General features: G+C 39.5%; 1 protein-coding gene and 1 non-coding gene across 3 annotated transcripts; both read right to left on the bottom strand.

The window, feature by feature from the left end:
- Nucleotides 1–1,498: 1,498 nt before the first annotated feature.
- On the bottom strand, nucleotides 1,499–18,508 carry CEP20 (centrosomal protein 20). Of its 2 annotated transcripts, XM_070411552.1 has the most exons (6): nucleotides 18,470–18,508; nucleotides 14,509–14,706; nucleotides 12,506–12,590; nucleotides 9,710–9,846; nucleotides 3,298–3,408; nucleotides 1,499–2,765 (listed from the first exon to the last, which is right to left on the bottom strand). In XM_070411552.1, the coding sequence occupies exons 1-5, from the start codon at nucleotides 18,495–18,497 to the stop codon at nucleotides 3,332–3,334; spliced, it is 525 nt and encodes a 174-aa protein (XP_070267653.1). In that variant the 5' UTR covers nucleotides 18,498–18,508; the 3' UTR covers nucleotides 1,499–2,765; nucleotides 3,298–3,331. The 2 variants fall into 2 exon arrangements, with proteins under 2 accessions (XP_070267653.1, XP_070267654.1); XM_070411553.1 differs by lacking the exon at nucleotides 1,499–2,765 and having other exon boundaries at nucleotides 3,026–3,408.
- On the bottom strand, nucleotides 7,082–7,189 carry LOC139009620 (U6 spliceosomal RNA). The gene has a single exon (XR_011471350.1). It is a non-coding gene; the product is annotated as a U6 spliceosomal RNA (small nuclear RNA).
- Nucleotides 18,509–18,878: the final 370 nt, after the last annotated feature.

The raw sequence follows: 18,878 nt of genomic DNA, 5'->3' as shown, positions 1-18,878 counted from the left end.
TCTCAATTTTGCTGTGAATCTAAAACTGCTCTTAAAAAGTCTATTTTTTTTTTAAAAAAAGGTAGTTTTACCTCTTTCATTTTAAAAATAATTTAAAGAAGGCCATGCAATCCTTGCAGAAGTTATTACAAAAATAAAATACCAAGTGGCTGGGAAGCATTGTCCCAAATGCCTTTAAAGGCAGAGTCTCACAAATATTAATCCTTCATGTACACTTGGCTTTAGGTTAAAAGAACACATCAGATTTTACATAATCATACAGGCATGTGAGTCATATACAAATGTGTTCTTGCACATAATTATAAACCTATTAGTTTATTCTATGCAAACATATACGCTAAGCTTAATTTATCATCTTCAAAAGCCACTCGGCTCCTGCTTTGATTGCCCAAGTTTTAAATTTCCCCTTTTCCTAAATCCCTCTTTAGTCCCAATCTGCACACTATTTTTGTGTAAATCCAACGTTTCGCCTACATTTCTGGAAGATAACAGCTCCAACAATCCCACGGGAACCCCCAACAATGATGTACTAATTTAGTTTATGAATTTAGTTTGAGAACAATTTGATGGGTCCTCTGTATTTATATTTGTCTTTCCTTTATTTTTTAAATGTCTCAGCCCATTTATCTTTTTAAATTACTGGATTATAAATTAGTTGACAGTGTTAAAAATCCTGAGTACAGAAATTTCTAGAGCAGATTTTCATAGCTCAAGATCCTCCTTTGTGCATAATCATAAAAATCTCATAGTATTTTGAAAATAGGTGTTTTTTTCTTTTCCAAACATAAAAATGTAATACTAAACAAAACCATATATGGCCCCGCCATTTACTGGCTATTTTACTTATTTGTATTTATTTATTATTTTTGTACACCCCAGTGACCAGATATCACATAACAATATGTGATCATCTCAATAAATCTCATACCCATCCAACACCATGCCTAGTTATCAGAATATTGACTATATACACATTCCCTATCCTGTTCTTTACATCCCTGTGACTATTCTGTAACAACCAATATGCACTTCTTAATCCCTTCACCTTTTTTGCCCAATCCCTCTACCCCCCTTCCCATCTGGCAACCAACAAAAAGTTCTCTGTATCTATGCGTCTGTTCTGCTTGTTCATTTTGTTTGTAGATTCAACTGTTGATAGATACGTATTTATTGCCATTTTATTGTTCATATTTTAAAACTTTTCTTCTTCTTCTTAAATAAGACTCTTAACATTTCATATAATACTGGTTTATCCCCCCACCACTGCCACCTATGAAGAGGTATTGTTCCAAGGTGAGAAGGCTGGTGCCAAGTGCACGTACATCGTCAACCTTGCCCTACATCTGCTAACAACCAGGTTGCTGGAGATCCCAAGGGAAGGCCTGGAGAGCCCTCGCCAGGTTCTGGTCTACATCTCTGGTGACAGAACAGTCACACAAACACCCTTTGCACACATGTGAGTTGTTTAATTTTTTTTTTTATTAAATGATACATCGAAAGTATAAAAGTTGCCTAGGTACAAACAAGTTACAGAATAATGCATATAAATACACAATGAACTACATGTGACAATTCCATTTAGCTTCTATTTTGATAATTTTACATCAGTATCTAAAATGCTAAACTCCAGCATTTTTTCTTAATCTAGTTCTTTATGATGATTGCAATTCCTGAGATAAACTTAGTGTCTCTGCTAACATCTTTGTATGTAAACCAAATCCTCTGAGAAAAATTCAGATATTTATAGTCCCACATACATTATAATTCACAATTATAATCAGATACTACAGATTTCACTTAAAAAATGGAAATGAGCCCGGCTGGTGTGTCTCAATGGATTGAGCGTCGACCCATGAACCAGGAGGTCACACTTCCAATCAGGGCACATGCCCAGGTTGGAGGCTCAATCCCCGGTAGGGGGGTGTGCGGAAGGCAGCTGATAGATGTTTTTCTCTCATCGATGTTTCTATCTTTCTCTCTCTCTCCCTTCCCCTCTAACTAAAAATCAATAAAAATATATTTTTAAAAAATTGAAATGACCTTACAGTATTTCTATACCTATATATGTAACTTTAGGCCACCAATAGGGATTCTTAAAATCCTTTGACTTGTCTGGTTTAAGGGGATTTCTTTAATAATTTTCTGTATTCAGATAAAAATTCCTGGTTAATCTGTAAGGACTAAACACTGACTAGTACCAAATATATTATGAAGTTTCAATAATTTCCAGAGGCCAATTTTGCCAATTAAGCCCTTATCACTTTCCCTGTGGGAGATGTTTAAGCTAAATGTTGTCAGTATACAGTGACAATGCAGTTGTGCTCTGAATATATCAATGACTTTTGCCAGTCAGGTGCTGTCTACTGTAACAGATTTCAGTGAAATCAATCTGTAGATTCCACATTATAAAAATATCTTAATAAATATCAAAGCAGCATTTTAGAAATAGCACTAGGATAGCTCTTACTGTTTTTCTATCCGAAGAATAAAAATTGACATTTAATAAGACTTTCAGAGCCCAAATAATTAGGGGTTGGCCCTTTCATAGCTCGTCTTATAATTGCACAACTGAAGGCCACATGGAGGTTAGACAATGCCATCTTTTAAAAGGTACTTTCTGGTTTTCTCCTAAAGCCTGTCTCTTCATGCTGATTCCACATTCTTCATGTAATCAAATAAACTCTTTGTTTTACTTACAGCAAAATTAAAAGAATTAGTTCCCCCTCTAGATTTTAATTAAATCTTCCAGTAGAAGCCAAAATGATCTAAGGAAAGAAAAGTACATTGTTACCTAGTTTAAAAGTTCAATTTTAGATAGCAATTCTGATATTTTAATCTAATTATAAATAGATATTTGAAAAACAGCTAATCAAAAAAATCAAACTTTATAAAAATTATAGTTTTTTTCTTGATGTTAGTGCTCTTTTCTTAAAATTTTTTTTCTATAAACTCACATAATTCCAGCCTGAAGAAAATGTAATTAATGTACATGCTAAAGAGCAGATGATATGGCTATAAAGACCTGTATTTTTTTTTTTTTAGAAGAATGTATAGGGTACTAACATTCATTTCTCCCTTTCATTTCTTACATCTAAGAACCTTTAAAATATATCCTAAAAACAATACATTTTCTTTCAAGTCAAATCCAATAGCCTTGATGACAGAGTTAGCTTTTATTCACAAATACAGTAAAGCATGAAAAACTAAGTGTTTTGCAGAAACTCAAATTTCTACAAAGTACAAATATTAGTGATGCATTTTGGCAATGAGAAAATAAATAAGTGATTTAATACATACAATTTTAAGATAAAAGATGCCCCAAATGGAAATGTCATCTCTTCACGTTTTGTGAAATATGAAGGTCTTCAATATTAGTATTTTTCCCCTTCTCTTTTATTAGATGGTCATCTGAAATTAACAGAAATGAGTGTCAATGCTTACCCCAAGTTAAAATAAGCTGTAGGCAGACACAGCTACATATATTTCAGGAAGTTATATATTTAAACTTGTATGCATTCTTTGGACAGCTTAGGACAATGACAACCTTTTAAACACTATTGAAAAAAATCAGAAATGTTTTGTACTAGGAACTCTAATTATTCAAAAAAGCTTATTAACTTTTTTAAAAAGTGAATAGAATACCCCCTGGAGTAAACCCATGGTAAGTAGCTACAAACTTCTCTTATGTTATATGTAAGGAACAGAATTCACAAGAAAGGCCAGGGTGTTCAGCATTTTGAGGGATGTTAAAGCTCTTCAATCAAAAAGAAAAACCACCTTTCTTCAAATAGGCATGTCTCCCAGCAGCACCCTCTTGTGACAAGAAGAAAACTAGCACAAGTTACATTTTCCTACGCACATCAGAAAACTATCCAAGAATTTGTAGAAAAAGTTCTTCAGCCAAAACCAAAACAATAAAGTTCCATGAGAGTTCAGAGGAGCCCAGAGCCTCTATGAGCACCCACTGTGCTCCCGCCATAGTGAAGAAGAGGCCCTAGTCACTGCTCAGTTTCTTTTGTCATGGGGGGGGGGGGGGGGGGGGAGGCGGGGGCGTGGGGAAGAGGAGAGGGCAGAAGTGTTCTAGATTAAAAGAACCTAAAAAACTTAAAACCCAATCACCGTAGCCGGTTTGGCTCAGTGGATAGAGCATCCGCCTGCGGACTGAAAGGTCCTGGGTTTGATTCCGGTCAAGGGCACATGCCCAGTTGCAGGCTCAATCCCCAGTGGGAGGCGTGCAGAAGGCAGCCAATCAATGATTCTCTCCCATCATTGATGTTTCTATCTCTCTCTTCCTCCCCTTCCTCTCTGAAATCAATAAAAATATATTTTAAAAGATAAATAAATAAATAACATAAATTAAAAATTTAATACCCAATGTAGACAAAAACACAATGCACAAACGAAATCCCTAGGAAAATGTGACACCACCCCCAACAATTCATCAAATACTTTTTACAACAGAAAAAATATAACCTTTTAAAAAAGATATTCTGAAATATTTTGATTAATTCTGATCACATGAGAAAATACAAATTTAGACAAGTTGTTAGAAACATGCAATTTTAGCACCAAAAACCTATATTAGATATTCTAATTCTAAAGACAATTTGATTGTACACACAGTCTTATTAGTTAGTCCACAGCTTATCACTCTTAGAAATAATGTAAATACTACTACAGATCTGGATCACAGATAAAAAACAATCTCCTTCAATTTTAGGCAACTTTATTGGACTAAACAAAATTAATACTATCTTATGACATACGCTTTTTGGTTTTCTATAAAAGCATTATTAAAAAATGAAGTATGTTTTTCACGTACTTCTTCATAGACGTGTATAAAGCTGAGTTGATAATGACTTTACAGATTATAAAGGATCTGGTCTTTTATGTACAGCAACAACTACTACTTTGCCTCCAATATGACAAGTATTAATATCAACAGCACTATTTCAAAGGTAAGTGTGTCTATATACATCTTCTTCGTTTTTTCCAGCACTTTGAAAGCTTTGATAAAAGAAGTGCTTTCATGCTGGCATGCTTTGACTTATTTTCAAATAAAAGAGAATTTAAGTTTACTGTTTTACATTTCAACTGGATGAACTTGTATAAAGATAAGGTATTGTAATCTGAAGAATAAGTATTTTAACATCTTCATAATCTTGTCCATGTTGTAAAATAAAACATGTATCCTTTAAACAATAAGCTAGAGTTGAGAAAAGAAATGGAATGCTTAAACATGTTACTGAAACATAATGCAGTATTGTGGGTGTTCTTTTTATTAATTAATTTAAGAGAGAGAGGAAGAGAGAGCAAGAGAGAGGTGAGAAAGATTGCCCCTCCTACATGCCTGACCCGGGATCAAACCCACAACCCAGGCATGTGCCCAGGTGCATGGGATGATGCTCCAACCAACTGAGCCACACTGGCCAGGGCTACATAATGCAGTTTTGGCTGACAATTCACAAGTCATTACATAAAGAGGCTAAGAAAATTTTTTGTGATCAAGAAAAATAATTAGCAAATTCATTATTCTATTGGTTCAACAGTCATCCTCATTTCTGAGTCTTCCACAGAGCTTTCCACAGAATAGGCACCAAAGCTTCACTGACTAGAACTTGACTCTGATGTCTCTGGCACTTTATACAAAAAGGACCCCTCCCCAGCCCACCCTACCCACTGTGTATAGGCTACCAGTAGTTAATCCATGACCTTCATCTCAGGAGAACTTAGGTAAGAAATACTCTACTTCTACCTTTCTTATTAGTCATTAGCCATATTAAAAAGAATGATTATAAAAAGCTTACAAATCACAAAAGTTATTTCTCAAGAGGCTATTTTTCCTCATTGGACTGAAAATACAAATGTCATGGGTTTGCTGTGGTAACAAGTGTTAATGTGTACAATATCCACTGGTAACAATGAAACTGAGAAACTAGTATTGTTATTTATTCTTGGTGAGCATAAACTGTTAAAGCCTTTTTGGAGGAAAATTAGACAATATTGGGTTATTTTTAATGCACATATGCTTTGAACCAGCAATTCTACTTCTAGGTATCCAGATGAGAAATACCTGTGTGAAGAAAGAAATAATGCTACACTGCAATACTGTAAAAGCAAAAAATAAAAAACAGTAAAAGTACATCAGTAAAGAGTGATTAGCCACACTATGGAATACTACAAAAAGTTAAAAATAAGGAGGAAGTAGATCTACATATATTGACAAAAATGCAAATTATAGAATAATATATATAGTTAACAGTGCATATAGGGGTTGGCAAAAGTAGGTTTACATGTTCATATGGAAAAAGACATGCAGGTTATGATTATTGCATAGCTTTCTTAACTCAAAAGAATGTTATGATGACACAGTGCACTTAGGAACAATCTCGTAGGTGCTTAAATTGCCAGCCTTCATCATTTACACATTCTTGTAGTCTACTTGTTATACTCAAACACACTTTGGCACAGAGTTCTTACCTACTTTTGCCCTCTCCTGTATTTTAAAGTTTAATTATTTTTTAAATACTAATGTGGTAATGCATGGCTCAAATTTCAAAAGGAAAATAAAAGGGTTACAAATGTGAATTTCTTTACTCCTGTCTCTAACCACGTATATCTCCTCCCAGACACAAGATATCAATTCCTTGCCTATTCCTGCAGATTTTCTATCCAGTGCCTGTTTTTCTTTGATGCTGCTATTTGGAAGTTGTGTAAAATTCTCATAATATTAACTGTTAGTAACATTGTTTTTATATACAACCGAAGGAGGGAGGTTTGGAACAGAGAGAACTTGCCACTGGAATCCCAGAGCAGTCAGGGAAACTACAGAGCACAAAGGGCTTTTTAAAATAATGCCTCCCCCTTTAACCTTTATGTTATAATTAAGTGTTTAACACCCTATTCTGAAATAGAGTTGCAATTTCCTGCTTCTGTTTGCCATCTTACTCAAAATTTTGTATACTTTTATCTTTCTGTTTCATGTAGAAGAAAGAATTCCTTTCATTTCTTGTCATGCAGGTCTTGTGGTGATAAACTCCCTCAGCTTTTGTTTGTCTGGAAAAGCCTTTATTTCTCCCTCATATATATCTAAAGGATAACAAAAATATGTCATCTTTGCACAGGAGCCATGCCACTCCTCTCTGTATTGTTCCCATTTTAGTGCTTATCAGTACTTGAATACACAGAAATGAGTCCTGAAGGACACCCACCAAGTTGCTAATGGAGTTAACCTCTATAGAAGGGAGGGTAATTGGGGAGTTAGGGAGAGGCAGGAGGGAAGAGATTAAAGGGCATGTTAAGTTATATTATTTGAATGTTTAGAGATTTACTCATGTGCTTGTGTTTTGTTTTGGTTTTTAAGTACCTGTTAAAAAGCAGTTCCTTATCCAATCCCTGAAAAGGGAACTAGAAAACCCCATGTTCTTTAAATGATGAAGTGTACAGGAATGGCAATCAGAGGTGCCGATGCTGCTAAAAATGATCAGCTACAGGTATTAAATGAGTCATTCACCTCTTAGTCTTGGTTTTCTCTAATATAAATTATTAGCTGAGAATGATTTCTTTTCCAAAGTTCCATCAGCTCAGAAATCTAAGATATATAGAAAAATAAGTCCTAGTGAAGTCAGAAACAACCTCAAAAAGGCCACCAGCTTTCACATCTTAAGCTAATATTTAACACTAGAGGCCCGGTGCACAGACTCGTGCACAGGTGGGGTCCCTCAGCCTAGCCTGTGCCCTCTCCCTATCTGGGACCCCTCAGGGGATGTGGGACTGCTGGTATGAGGGATGTAGTAGTGCGCAAAGTGGCAGGCGGCTGGGGAGGAGCCCGAGCCCTGGCTGGGCGCTGTGCTGCTCCCGCTCATCCTGGCCTCGCTGTGCCTGCTGCAGCAACCATTAGCACTGTGCGAAGGCGGGAAAGGCTGTAGCCATGAGCCCAGCGTCTGGCGCCCAGCGGTCAGCTGAGCAGTGCTTCTGCTGTGGGAGTGCACTGACCAACAGGGGGCAGCTCCTGCGTTGAGCATCTGCCCCCTGGTGGTCAGTGCATGTCATAGTGACCGGGCAAATGGTCGATTGGTAGACTGGTTGCTTAGAGTTTTATATATCCTAATATATAAAAAGCCAGGGGCCGTCACGACCTAAACAACCAGACGGATGACTGAACAGCGACTAGCGTCCTGGCTGCTGCGACGAGATTGAGTCTGGGTTTCAGTCAGCGCTCGGGAGTTGGTCTGGGTCCCGGCCGGCATGGTGGGCATCAGTCTGGGTCCCAGCTACCTGCAGCACAGTGGTGGGAAGGAACTGTGGGGACAGAGCCATGTTGCCATCAGATTGGCCTTTGGGTCCCTCCCCTCCCCCACAGGCTCCGGGGAACCAGAGCCATGCTGCGATCTGGGAATCTTGGTCCCTACCCCCTGCCCCCAGGCTTTGTGGAACCAGAGCCATGCTGCCTCGGACTGGCCTCTTGGTCCCTCCCCACTCCTATAGGCTCTGGGGAACCAGAGCCATGCTGCTGTTGGACTGGCCTCTTGGTCCCTCCCGCCGCCCACAGGCTCTGGGAAGTCGGAGCCATGCTGCAATCAGACTAGACCCTACCCAAGGGCTCCCTTGGTGTGTAGGCTGGGCTGAGAGACCCTCCTGAGTGCACAAATTTTTGTGCACCGGGCCTCTAGTATATAGATAGATAGATAGATAGATAGATAGATAGAATCAATATTGCTCATAGAACTTTAGGAAAACAACAAAAGGCAATTCACATCTAAAATGTTTACTAAAAGTTTATTTCAACATTCAATATTTATATTTGTCTTGATAATCAGCTGTATGAAACCCACCTGACCTTTATTTTTTAATTTGTTTTTTAATGTTTGTATTGGTTTTAGAGAGAAGAAGGTAGAGGAAGAGAGAGATAGAAACATTAATGATGAGAGAGAATTACTGATTGGCTGCTTCCTGCATGCCCCCTACTAGGAATTGAGGGCATATGCCCTGACCAGGCATGTGCCCTGACCAGGAATAGAACTGTGACCTCCTGATTCATGAGTTAACACTCAACCACTGAGCAGCACTGGTCAGGCCCACCTGACCTTTTTAAAAACAGAAATCAACTCTCTCTCACAGTGACACAGTGCACAGTGAGCTCTAAACCATTTAGTGCAGATTATCAAATTGAGGTCCTACTGCTGATTTAATAAAAAAACAAGCTCATTTAAAGAGCGTGCATCCTGAAAGAAATATGGGCTATTCTCCTAAGATTTTATTTGTAGATACCTACCACTGTACCCCAACAAAAAGTATCCTGAAAATGCAAAGGACACATAGTAAACCTGGGACTTCTCTATCTGTATTCAACATGTTTGCCTCTTTTTAGTCTTAGGTGGGAAAACACATGATGATTCAATAGAAAGCTATTTATTCAGTATGCTAAGAACTAAGCTGCTCCAGAAAGTACAAATTTATATGAAATTCTATAGAGAAATTATACCTAAAAACTTTGTCCAGTCATCTACCCGCCTTCCCCCAAGATTCTCTTTCTAAAAAACTTTTTGGTTTTTTTTGGAGGATAAACAACATGGGTTAAAACCATATTAGATATAAGTGGAATTAAACTATGACTCAAAAGCTTGGGAAAATCTATTCCAAAGATAAAAATATATAAGAAGACAATATCCTTGCTAACAGCTAAATGATAAATCTAGAAAGCTCATACCCATTTGCTCTCTTCCACTAGGTTGTCTACCAGGATTTGCGTTTAGAGGCTGAAGTGAAGATCCTTTCAGAAATGTATGTTGGATGCCATCCTTAGTTCCATGCAAGAAGTGAGCTAAAATCCCATATAAAAGAGGTCTATAGCAGGAAGAAAACCAAAATCAATTAAATTTGCATGAATAGGAAAAGCTTAAAACATCTACGCTTTAAAAGGTAGCCTCTGACACTAAAACAGCCAAGTAATTCACTAGACTTATAAAATAAGGTTGCATGGTTATTATACAAATTGTAAACTGTTCATGCTTTTTTAAATTTAAAAGTACTATTTTACTCTAAAGATGATTTTAAAACCCAGGGAAAAAATGTTAACACCTTAAATCGCATCTAAACTGAAATACAATTTCAATCAATACACAGGAGGAATTCGGCTTGTAAACTCCAAAATCCAACATAAAATTTTTCAGTACCTAGTACTGACCAATACACAATAGGTATTCAATAAACACTTATTGCATTAATAATCCTTGCCTAGAGAAGGTCTTATGTCCCAAGAGACACACTGCCTGGTTTTAAACTGCCTTTGCCATTTGATCTCAGCAAGATTTTTTTAAAAATTGATTTCAGAGAAGGAAGAGGGAGAGAGAGAGAGATAGAAACATCAATGATGAGAGAGAATCGTCGATTGGCTGCCTCCTGCACAACCCCTACTGGGGATTGAGCTTGCAACCCGGGCATGTGCCCTGACTGGGAATCGAACTGTGACCTCCTGGTTCATAGGCTGACGCTCAACCACTAAGCCACACCAGTCAGGCAGCAAGATTCTTAATGTCCCAGCCTCATGAATGTTTCCTTCTCTGTAAGTTAGGGTAAGTGTAAACCCTACCTCATAGGGTTATTAAGGACCAAATGAGTCAATAACTGTCAAGTTTTTAGAACTGTGCCTAGCACATATTAAATGATATGTAAATGTCAGCTATGTGGGAGTTGGGTAAGAACTAATATTTAAAAAGCTACTTGAGTTTACAAAACACTTCTGCCTCTTTTCAGTTTACCCTCACCTTGTGATGTCATAATCATCATACCCAACTTATGAGAAAACCACAGCTCAAAATGAATTTTCTAGAAGTCCCTCAGCTAATAAATAAACAAACTTTATACCTGAACCCCAAGTCCCATACTCTTTTCAATATGCTGCCTGGGATTTATATTCGTGCTCTTGCACAAACAGAAGCTGCCCTGCTGACAACAGAGGTACAACAAATGTTTTCCTTCATTTCCAATCTCATAATTGAAAACAAAATTTAATGGATTGAGTTTTTTTAGACATCTATTTACTTATTAGTAGGTGTGATGGTTTAAATTATGACATTCCCAATGGACACAAGACACTGGGGGGTAGGGGAGGCCGGGGGAATGTCAAGAGGGGAAAAAAAAAAAAGGAGACATATGTAATACTCTTTGTAATACTTTAAGCAATAAAACAAAATTTTTTAAAAAAATTATGACATTCCCTTCCCTTCAAAAGGTGGTGTCTAACTGCCCTCCCCTTGAGTGTGGGCTAAACTCACTTGTAATGAATCAAGTTCATTTAAGTAACAGCACTCTGCAACTTTAGAGACTAGGTTATCACAGCATTGTGGCTTCATTGTGTGAGTCATCAGCATGGAGATATCATTAAAGACTCAAGAATACTTAGAAAAGTGGGCAGTGGGACAAGAAGAAAAGGACAAAACTTGGGGAGTGCCCACAATTTAAAGGAACCCCAAAGAAACCCAATAAAGACACTGAGAACACCATTAGGGAGGCAGGAAAATCAAGACAGTAAAGGATCACAAAAGACAAAACATTTTTTATGACAAAAAATGTTTTAAGGAAGAGTGAAATCAATATTACAAAATGCTGCAGAAACTCAAGGAGAGACTTGGTACAAACTACAGAATAAAAGTGGCATATGATCCTGGAACCATTTCTTACAAAGATTTGTGGGAAAGTTCATTTTAATTGGTATGTCATTTAAAGTATTTTTATGGTAAAACAATTACACCATGAAGTAGGATGAAAAAATTCAACAAATTTTTGGGAAGAGAAAACATAAGACTTCAGAGCAATTCCTTGCTAGGAAAAGACTGCTTTGAGCTATGTTCCAGGTGCCTATATGCATTTTTTTTCCCCATTCAGGGATCCTCTAGAAAATGTTTAATTAACACTGAAGTAGGAAAAGAACTAAGAAACTACTAGACAGTGGTTGGTCTTCTTTTTAAGAGCATAGTTTTTTGTAAATTGTGTAGGGAGATTTTAAGATGCAGGGAAGACCACAGAGTGGATAATAAAAGCAGAGGGTTGATTTTCACTAAGTTAAGTGGTAAAACGGAGATTGAGCAGTAGCTTGGGGTTGGACATTGACAGGTTTTTTTTTTTTTGGAGAGGGGAAATCTGAGTACATTACTAAATTGAAATGAAGAAAGCTATGGGGAGGATGAGTTATATCTGAGGAAGAAAATGATGGATAGAGCAAAAGCATCAGAAGAAAAAAAGGATGGATCAAGAAGCCAAGAGGAGTGCCCCTTAGGAAGGGGTAGGGCTATTCAGTCCTCTGAAATCAGGGGAATTTTAGCTCCAGAAAGCAGAGACCTCATCTGACCCATTTACTGCTGCATACCTTGGATTTGGGGCAGTGCTAGACAAACACTAGACCCAAATAAATACCTGCTGGATTAAAATGAAATAAAACCTCCCTATGAGATTGTGACTCCAATACAACAATATCTGAAAGTTTATTTTAAAAATAAGTTCTTACATTGTATTATCCTTTGATTCTTCAAATGCATTTAGTTCTCGGATGAGAAACTGCCGGTCCAGTGGAACTACAGGTTGACCAGATTCTAGGGGGAAAAAATCATAAAAACACTGAGTATCAATCTAAAAAGCAAACATAATTTTGTTAAGAAACATACTTACCAGATATACACGTTTTTCAGGTTTTTGGAAAATAATGATGGCAAATGCAACTTATGCTTTTATGACTTTCAAAATATTTTGTTAAATATATATAGGTTAATACGAGTGATTTCATCTAAACTCATTTTTAATCTAATTTTTGGTTAGGGAAATACTGTTTCTGCAATACTAGGCTTCAGCAGTCTGTTTTTGTGAATTCAACACACGACAGTACCAATATCCATTTGGTGGCAATAACTCTAAAACTAAAATTAACCTGAATATTAAATGCTGGCAAGGATATAGGGCAACTGGAAACCTCATACTTTGTTGGTAGGAGAGCAAAAATGGTACAGGCTCTAGCAAAATAGCTGAACAGTTTCTTATCCAGGTAAACATATACTTACAACACACAACCCAGCAATCCCACTCTTAGCTCTTTACCCAACAGAAAGTAAAACCTATGTTCACACAAAAAGCTTTTGTGAATGTTTATGACAGCTAGGTTCATAATTGCCAAATGTCCATCAACTGACACAATGGAATGCTATTCAGGGAAAGAAAAAAGTCAACATGGCTGAATCTCAAAAGTATTATGCTGTGAAAGGAAGCCAACTCCAAAGTCTACATCCGATATGGTTCTATTTATAGGACATTCTGGAAAAGGCAAATGATAGGCAGAGATAACAACAGGTCAGTGGTTGCTAGGGGAAAGGAGTAGGTGAAGAAGTTGACTACAAAGGGCACAGAAAATTTTGGGGGTGATGGAAATGTTCTATATTGTGACTGTGGTGGTAGTTACACAACTGTATGCACTTGGCACAATCCACAGAACTTTATACTAAAAAAAGTAAAGTATATTGTATGCTGCATATATCTCAATTTTTTTAAAAAGCCAAGGCATTTAATATGAAACTTGACTATTGTCACTATATTTCACTCTAGGGAAGCTCAAGTCCAAGACATGTAATTAATGGTATTTTCATAATGTTCTTCTTTTCTGAGTATTAATGGTATTATCCAAACATCTATAACCTAAGAAGGAAAGTGGAGATACTGATATTAAAGTTCCTGAAACCAATAAAAATTATCAGTTTTTATTAAGACGTGTTTAATATTAAATAAAAGATCTGTAATGGAAAGTTCTGGCATCACAAAGAATTCATTCTGTCTTCCAAAAACCTACTTTATGAGTTCTTTTCTTTGATGAGGACATCCTTAAGTCATGAAATAGTTTTAAAGCATAGATTAAACCTTAAGGGAATTAGCTCTGGAAATGTGGGTCAGCTGGTTGGAGCATCGTCTCCTACACCAAAAGATTGTGGGTTCGATTCCCGGTCAGGTCACATACCCAGGTTTCGGGTCTGATCCCCGATTGGGGCATGTTTGGGAGGCAACTGATCAATATCCCTTCCTCCCTCTCTAAAAAAGGCAAACAAAAATACACAAAAAACCTTAAGCCAGTGGTTCTCAACCTTCTGGCCCTTTAAATACAGTTCCTCCTGTTGTGACCCAACCATAAAATTATTTTTGTTGCTACTTCATAACTGTAATGTTGCTACTGTTATGAATCGTAATGTAAATATCTGATATGCAGGATGGTCTTAGGCGACCCCTGTGAAAGGGTCGTTCGACTGCCAAAGGGGTCAAGACCCACAGGTTGAGAACCGCTGCCTTAAGGGAATTAAAGTATGTACAGGGTGGGGCAAAAGTAGGTTTATATGTCCTAATCACTCAGATGATTTTATGTCCTAATCACTCAGATGACGCTGTTTTGTAATGGAATTAGATTTTCAGGCTACATACTTAGAATTGGTGGAAGGGAAGAAGATTTTGCCTCACATGACTAATGATACCTCTTACCTGCTATGAGAACAGACGATGTATACTTATATTTGTTGAATTCCAAATACTCCCGGATTAATTCATTAATAAGAAGGTTTTCATGAGACAATGTTGGTCGGGGTTCACTTTCATCATCTAGGGCTTTGAAAACTTCGGCTCGAATTCTCGCTTTTAAATGCCCTAAGACTCCTCTTTTTTCCAAGGTGTCCTTTAAAACTGTTAAATATAAAACATTAATGCTTCAACTATAGAATAAACTTTGTCATTCTTAGGCTTACTTTAAAGAAAATGATTTAAAAGGTAAATGGCCTAACAACAGCTTTCAATCTAAACACTGTGATGAACTGAACAATGATCAGCTTAGCTATCACAAGCCATGTTTGTAATAAAAAATAAAGTCCCCAAGTTGCAATGATGTACTATTTTAATGTATTTAAACAAATTCAAGTTTATTCTTCCTGGTTGAGGAAAAAAGGGGGAATAGAACTATAGTCAGCACACTGGGACCTAAACTTAACCTCCAGTGTCTCATATATTTTCTAGAGTATTTATCACTGCAGACAGATTCTGCATGTCCCTAAAAACCTCTGGTCCAGAAAAAAGATGATTAAAGATTATAAGTACACTCCATAAAAGGAAGGAATGTGCCCTGTCTTTTGTATAAAAACCTTTGATATCCAGAACTCTTGGGAAATGGCTCCTTCTAAATGAAAAGGTGGGTTTTATGTTAGGGCTTTTTTGTTTTGTTTGTTTTTTAAAGACAATTATGCATTAATTCCTTAAAACAAAAGGATTTTGAAATTTTAAGCCTAGTTAGAAATCTAACACAGAGTTTATCACTGCCCTCTTGAGAAATCAAGGCTATATATCCTCAATGTAACCTAACTTCTTGATGAACAAGGGTCATTATAACAAATATCAGTAGTTGTGATAATGAAATTTAGCAATAAATATTAGTATGGATAATAAAGGCATAGGGCTGAATTGGCACCATCACTTGCAGGGGTCTACAACCTTCTTTTTTTTTCCAAATTGTCCCTAATGGCTAACTAACTAAGAACTCCAGAGCACCAACACATCTCACCCACAGTGCCTAGACCAAAGTAAGAGCTCAATAAATGCTACCTAGGAGCATTATAATACAGTGCTGTATACTACTGGATGTAATAAATATAGTTTAATACTGTACTGTGCCCTGTCAAAGGCACCAAATAAGTAAACAATAATGAAAATTCATAAAGAGAGCCCAGGAACACAAGTATTTTTAAAGCTTTGATAAATAACAAAAACCTTGCCTGGCCCTAGCTGGTTTGGCTCAGTGGATAGAGCATTGGCCTGTGGACTGAAGGGTCCCAGGTTCAATTCTGACCAAGGGCACATGCCCTGGTTGCGGGCTCTATCCCCAGTAGGGGGCGTGCAAGAGGCAGCCTATCAATGATTCTCTCATGGATGTTTCTATCTCTCTCTCCCTCTCCCTTCCTCTCTGAAATCAATAAAGAAATATATTAAACAACAACAACAAAACAAAAACCTTGCCTGGTCAGCATGGCTCAGTGTTTGAGTGTTGACCTATGAACCAGGCACCGTTCGATTCCCGGGTTCGACTCCTGGCTGGCCCGGGGTTTGGGGCTCAATCCCCAATGTAGGGCATGCAGGAGGCAGCCAATTAATGATTCCCTCTCATCATTGATGTTTCTATCTTTCTCTCCCTCTCCCTTCTTCTCTGAAATCAATAAAAATATATATATTTTTTAAAACCTGGTCATATAATTAAAGAGATACAATCTAGATTAGACTTTAACCTTTCTTACCCTTATTTTAAAATCATCCTCTCAAACTTTTGTGCAGGCATGTTAAGTACATACAGTTATCACCAAATCAGACTTTGTAATAGGCCCATAAAAGGAACGTACAAACTTATCGTATTCTTGGGATCGTAACCTAACCCCTGTTCTCTAATTCCATCTTTGGAAGTTTCATAGAGATATTTTTTCCACTGGCAAGGAAGATCTTGTCCCAATTACTCTGTAGGCACACAGCACAGCCTCAAACTCAGCCGAGAAATGAATGAAGCTTGAGTTAAGAAACCTAGCATATCTCCCTACCACCTCCAGGGCTGATCGCCTCCTTGGGCCTCAGTTGCCTCTCCAACAGGATTCTGCTTCTCAGAGACAGAACCAAGTGAGGTGGGAAAATGTGAAAATGCTTAAAAAAACAACAACAGCTCATAAAACATACGTGATTGGCAAACACATTTTCACTGAGTTTCTCTCGGACACAAAGCATATTCAGAACTGGGGCATGCACAAAAAAAAACCACAAAGGGCTCCCTACCTCTGTGCGGACACCCCCAATTCCCGACTCACAGACAGAGTTCTTCTAGGGTCCTGTATCATTTTGCCTTTCCTCTGCCATCGTGCTTAAAACACTGTGCCATAACCACTTCAGAAACGGGCTCACCCTGACCGGTTTGGCTCAGTGGATAGAGCGTCAGCCTGCGGACTGAAGGGTCCCAGGTTCGATTCTGGTCAAGGGCATGTACCTTGGTTGCGGGCACATCCCCAGTGGGGGGGTGGGGGGGGGTGCAGGAGGCAGCTGATCGATGTTTCTCTCTCATTATGTTTCTGACGGTCTCTCTTCCTCTCTGTAAAAAATCAATAAAATATATTTTTTTTTTAAAAAAGAAATGGGCTCATAACCTGGTGTGTAACCCTAAGCATAATGCTTCTGAAGTTGTGTGCAATTCTGTGTGTGAGGTGCTTCCCAGGGAGAGGGTGCACCGATTTCCACGAAGCCTGTTCTTGCGGGAAAGGCATGCCCAGGGCCACAAATATACATGCATGCCCACCGCGACTGATTCCCCTCCAAGAGATGCCGCCCCTCCTGCCAAAGCTCCGGGAATCACTGACTTCAGGCCCCTGAAAACTGAAACTGGTTCCACGAGTGGGGCAGTGCCACGCCCCATCAAGACCTGAGCTCCTGCCCTGGCTGGTTTGGCTCAGTGGATAGGGCATCAGCCTGCGGACTGAAGGGTCCCAGGTTCCACTCGGGTCAAGGGCATGTACCTTGGTTGCGGGCACATCCCCAGTAGGGGGTGTGCAAGAGGCAGCTGATCGATGTTTCTCTCTCATCGATGTTTCTAACTCTCTATCCCTCTACCTTCCTCTCTGTAAAAAATCAATAAAATATATTTAAAAAAAAAAAAAAAAGACCTGAGCTCCGGTGCAGCGTTATCTGTCCTCACGCTCCGCCTCCTTCTAACTGGATCATCTCGGGCGGGCGAGCTATTTCACCTCGCAGCACCCCAACTTCCTCATCTCTGAAGTGGGCATGGGGTTGTCAGTGGGATCAAGTACGTAGCACAGGGGCCGGGCCTGGCGTATAAGGCTCAAGCGCCGGCAATTATAATCATGAATACTCCCGTCTGGACATCTGCGCCAGAACTAACGGTGCACAAACGTTATCAGCCTAAGGACTCTCGCCTTTGCGGAACTTTTCCCACAAAGACAGCAGAGTGGCCAGGCCGGGCAACCTTCTACCCCCCCGTTTTTCCCGATGGAAAACCGGGCCCCGTCTCCCAGGTTGCAAGGATGCAGAAATGGCTTAGGGTCGTGCCTACCGCCTAGAATGGTTGTGGAGACTTGTACACATGATCCTCGCGTGGATGGCCCACGCCAAGGCGGGTCCAGAAAGAGGCGCCAGAGGCCCCAGGCGCAGGACTGCAGACCTCCCAGGCACCTGCAGATTATGCGATTCCTGCTCCAGCTCGAAGCCGGTTTAAAAACTGCCCAATGCAACCCGTCCCCTCCAGGGTCCTAGCACAGCGGCCACCACAGCAGCCGGCTGCGCAGGCCATGGCGCCGCAGAGAGACCGCCCGGAAAGGCTGACTCCTCTCCGCGCGCCCTCCTTTCGACCCATCCTTTTCACGGGCTGCGGACCAGCTGCATTCCACCTGGCAAGCCCCCCACTCGCACTCACCAGCCTTCAGCTCGGTGATGGTCGCCATTTTTAACGGCCGCCAGGGGCGCGTCCCGGCGCTGCGCACGCGCAGCCCCGCCCCGCCCCGCCCCGCCATGGTCTGTAGCCAATAAACGCGCCGCTCTCGCCGCGCCCGGCCCCGCCCCTCTCAGTTGACGCGTTATGTGGGCGGTGACTGTCCAGAGACCCCAACAATCAGCGAGCGCTCTAGGCGGCGGAGGAAGGAGGGTGGAGGCAGGAGGGAAGGGGAACGCGGGCTGCGGCAGGTCGGAGGCCTTACCTGTGGGTGTTGCTGGTACCTTAGTGCTTAACTTTAGCCCGTCAGCCTTTCCTGATCTTCCCACTGCTCGTCTCTGCAGCCTCAAGTACTAATTGTTAATAGTTACCATGTATTAAGCCTGAGCTTTTA

The sequence above is a fragment of the Myotis yumanensis genome, unplaced genomic scaffold, assembly GCF_028538775.1.
Source record: "Myotis yumanensis isolate MYYU_CA2020_CCGP unplaced genomic scaffold, mMyoYum1.0.hap1 SCAF_4, whole genome shotgun sequence".
Taxonomy (NCBI): domain Eukaryota; kingdom Metazoa; phylum Chordata; class Mammalia; order Chiroptera; family Vespertilionidae; genus Myotis; species Myotis yumanensis.
Note: the sequence above shows the minus strand (reverse complement) of the source record. Positions and strands in the feature narration are given on the sequence as shown.

Excerpts from the sequence above, each read along its gene's own strand:
- CEP20 (XM_070411552.1), bottom strand. The coding sequence starts at position 18,497 with ATGGCGACCATCACCGAGCTGAAGGCTG. Across the intron at positions 12,591-14,508 it reads ATCGTCTGTTCTCATAGCAG|AATCTGGTCAACCTGTAGTT; the intron begins GTAAGAGGTATC and ends TTTTCCCCCTAG. Across the intron at positions 9,847-12,505 it reads GAATCAAAGGATAATACAAT|ACCTCTTTTATATGGGATTT; the intron begins GTAAGAACTTAT and ends TTCCTGCTATAG.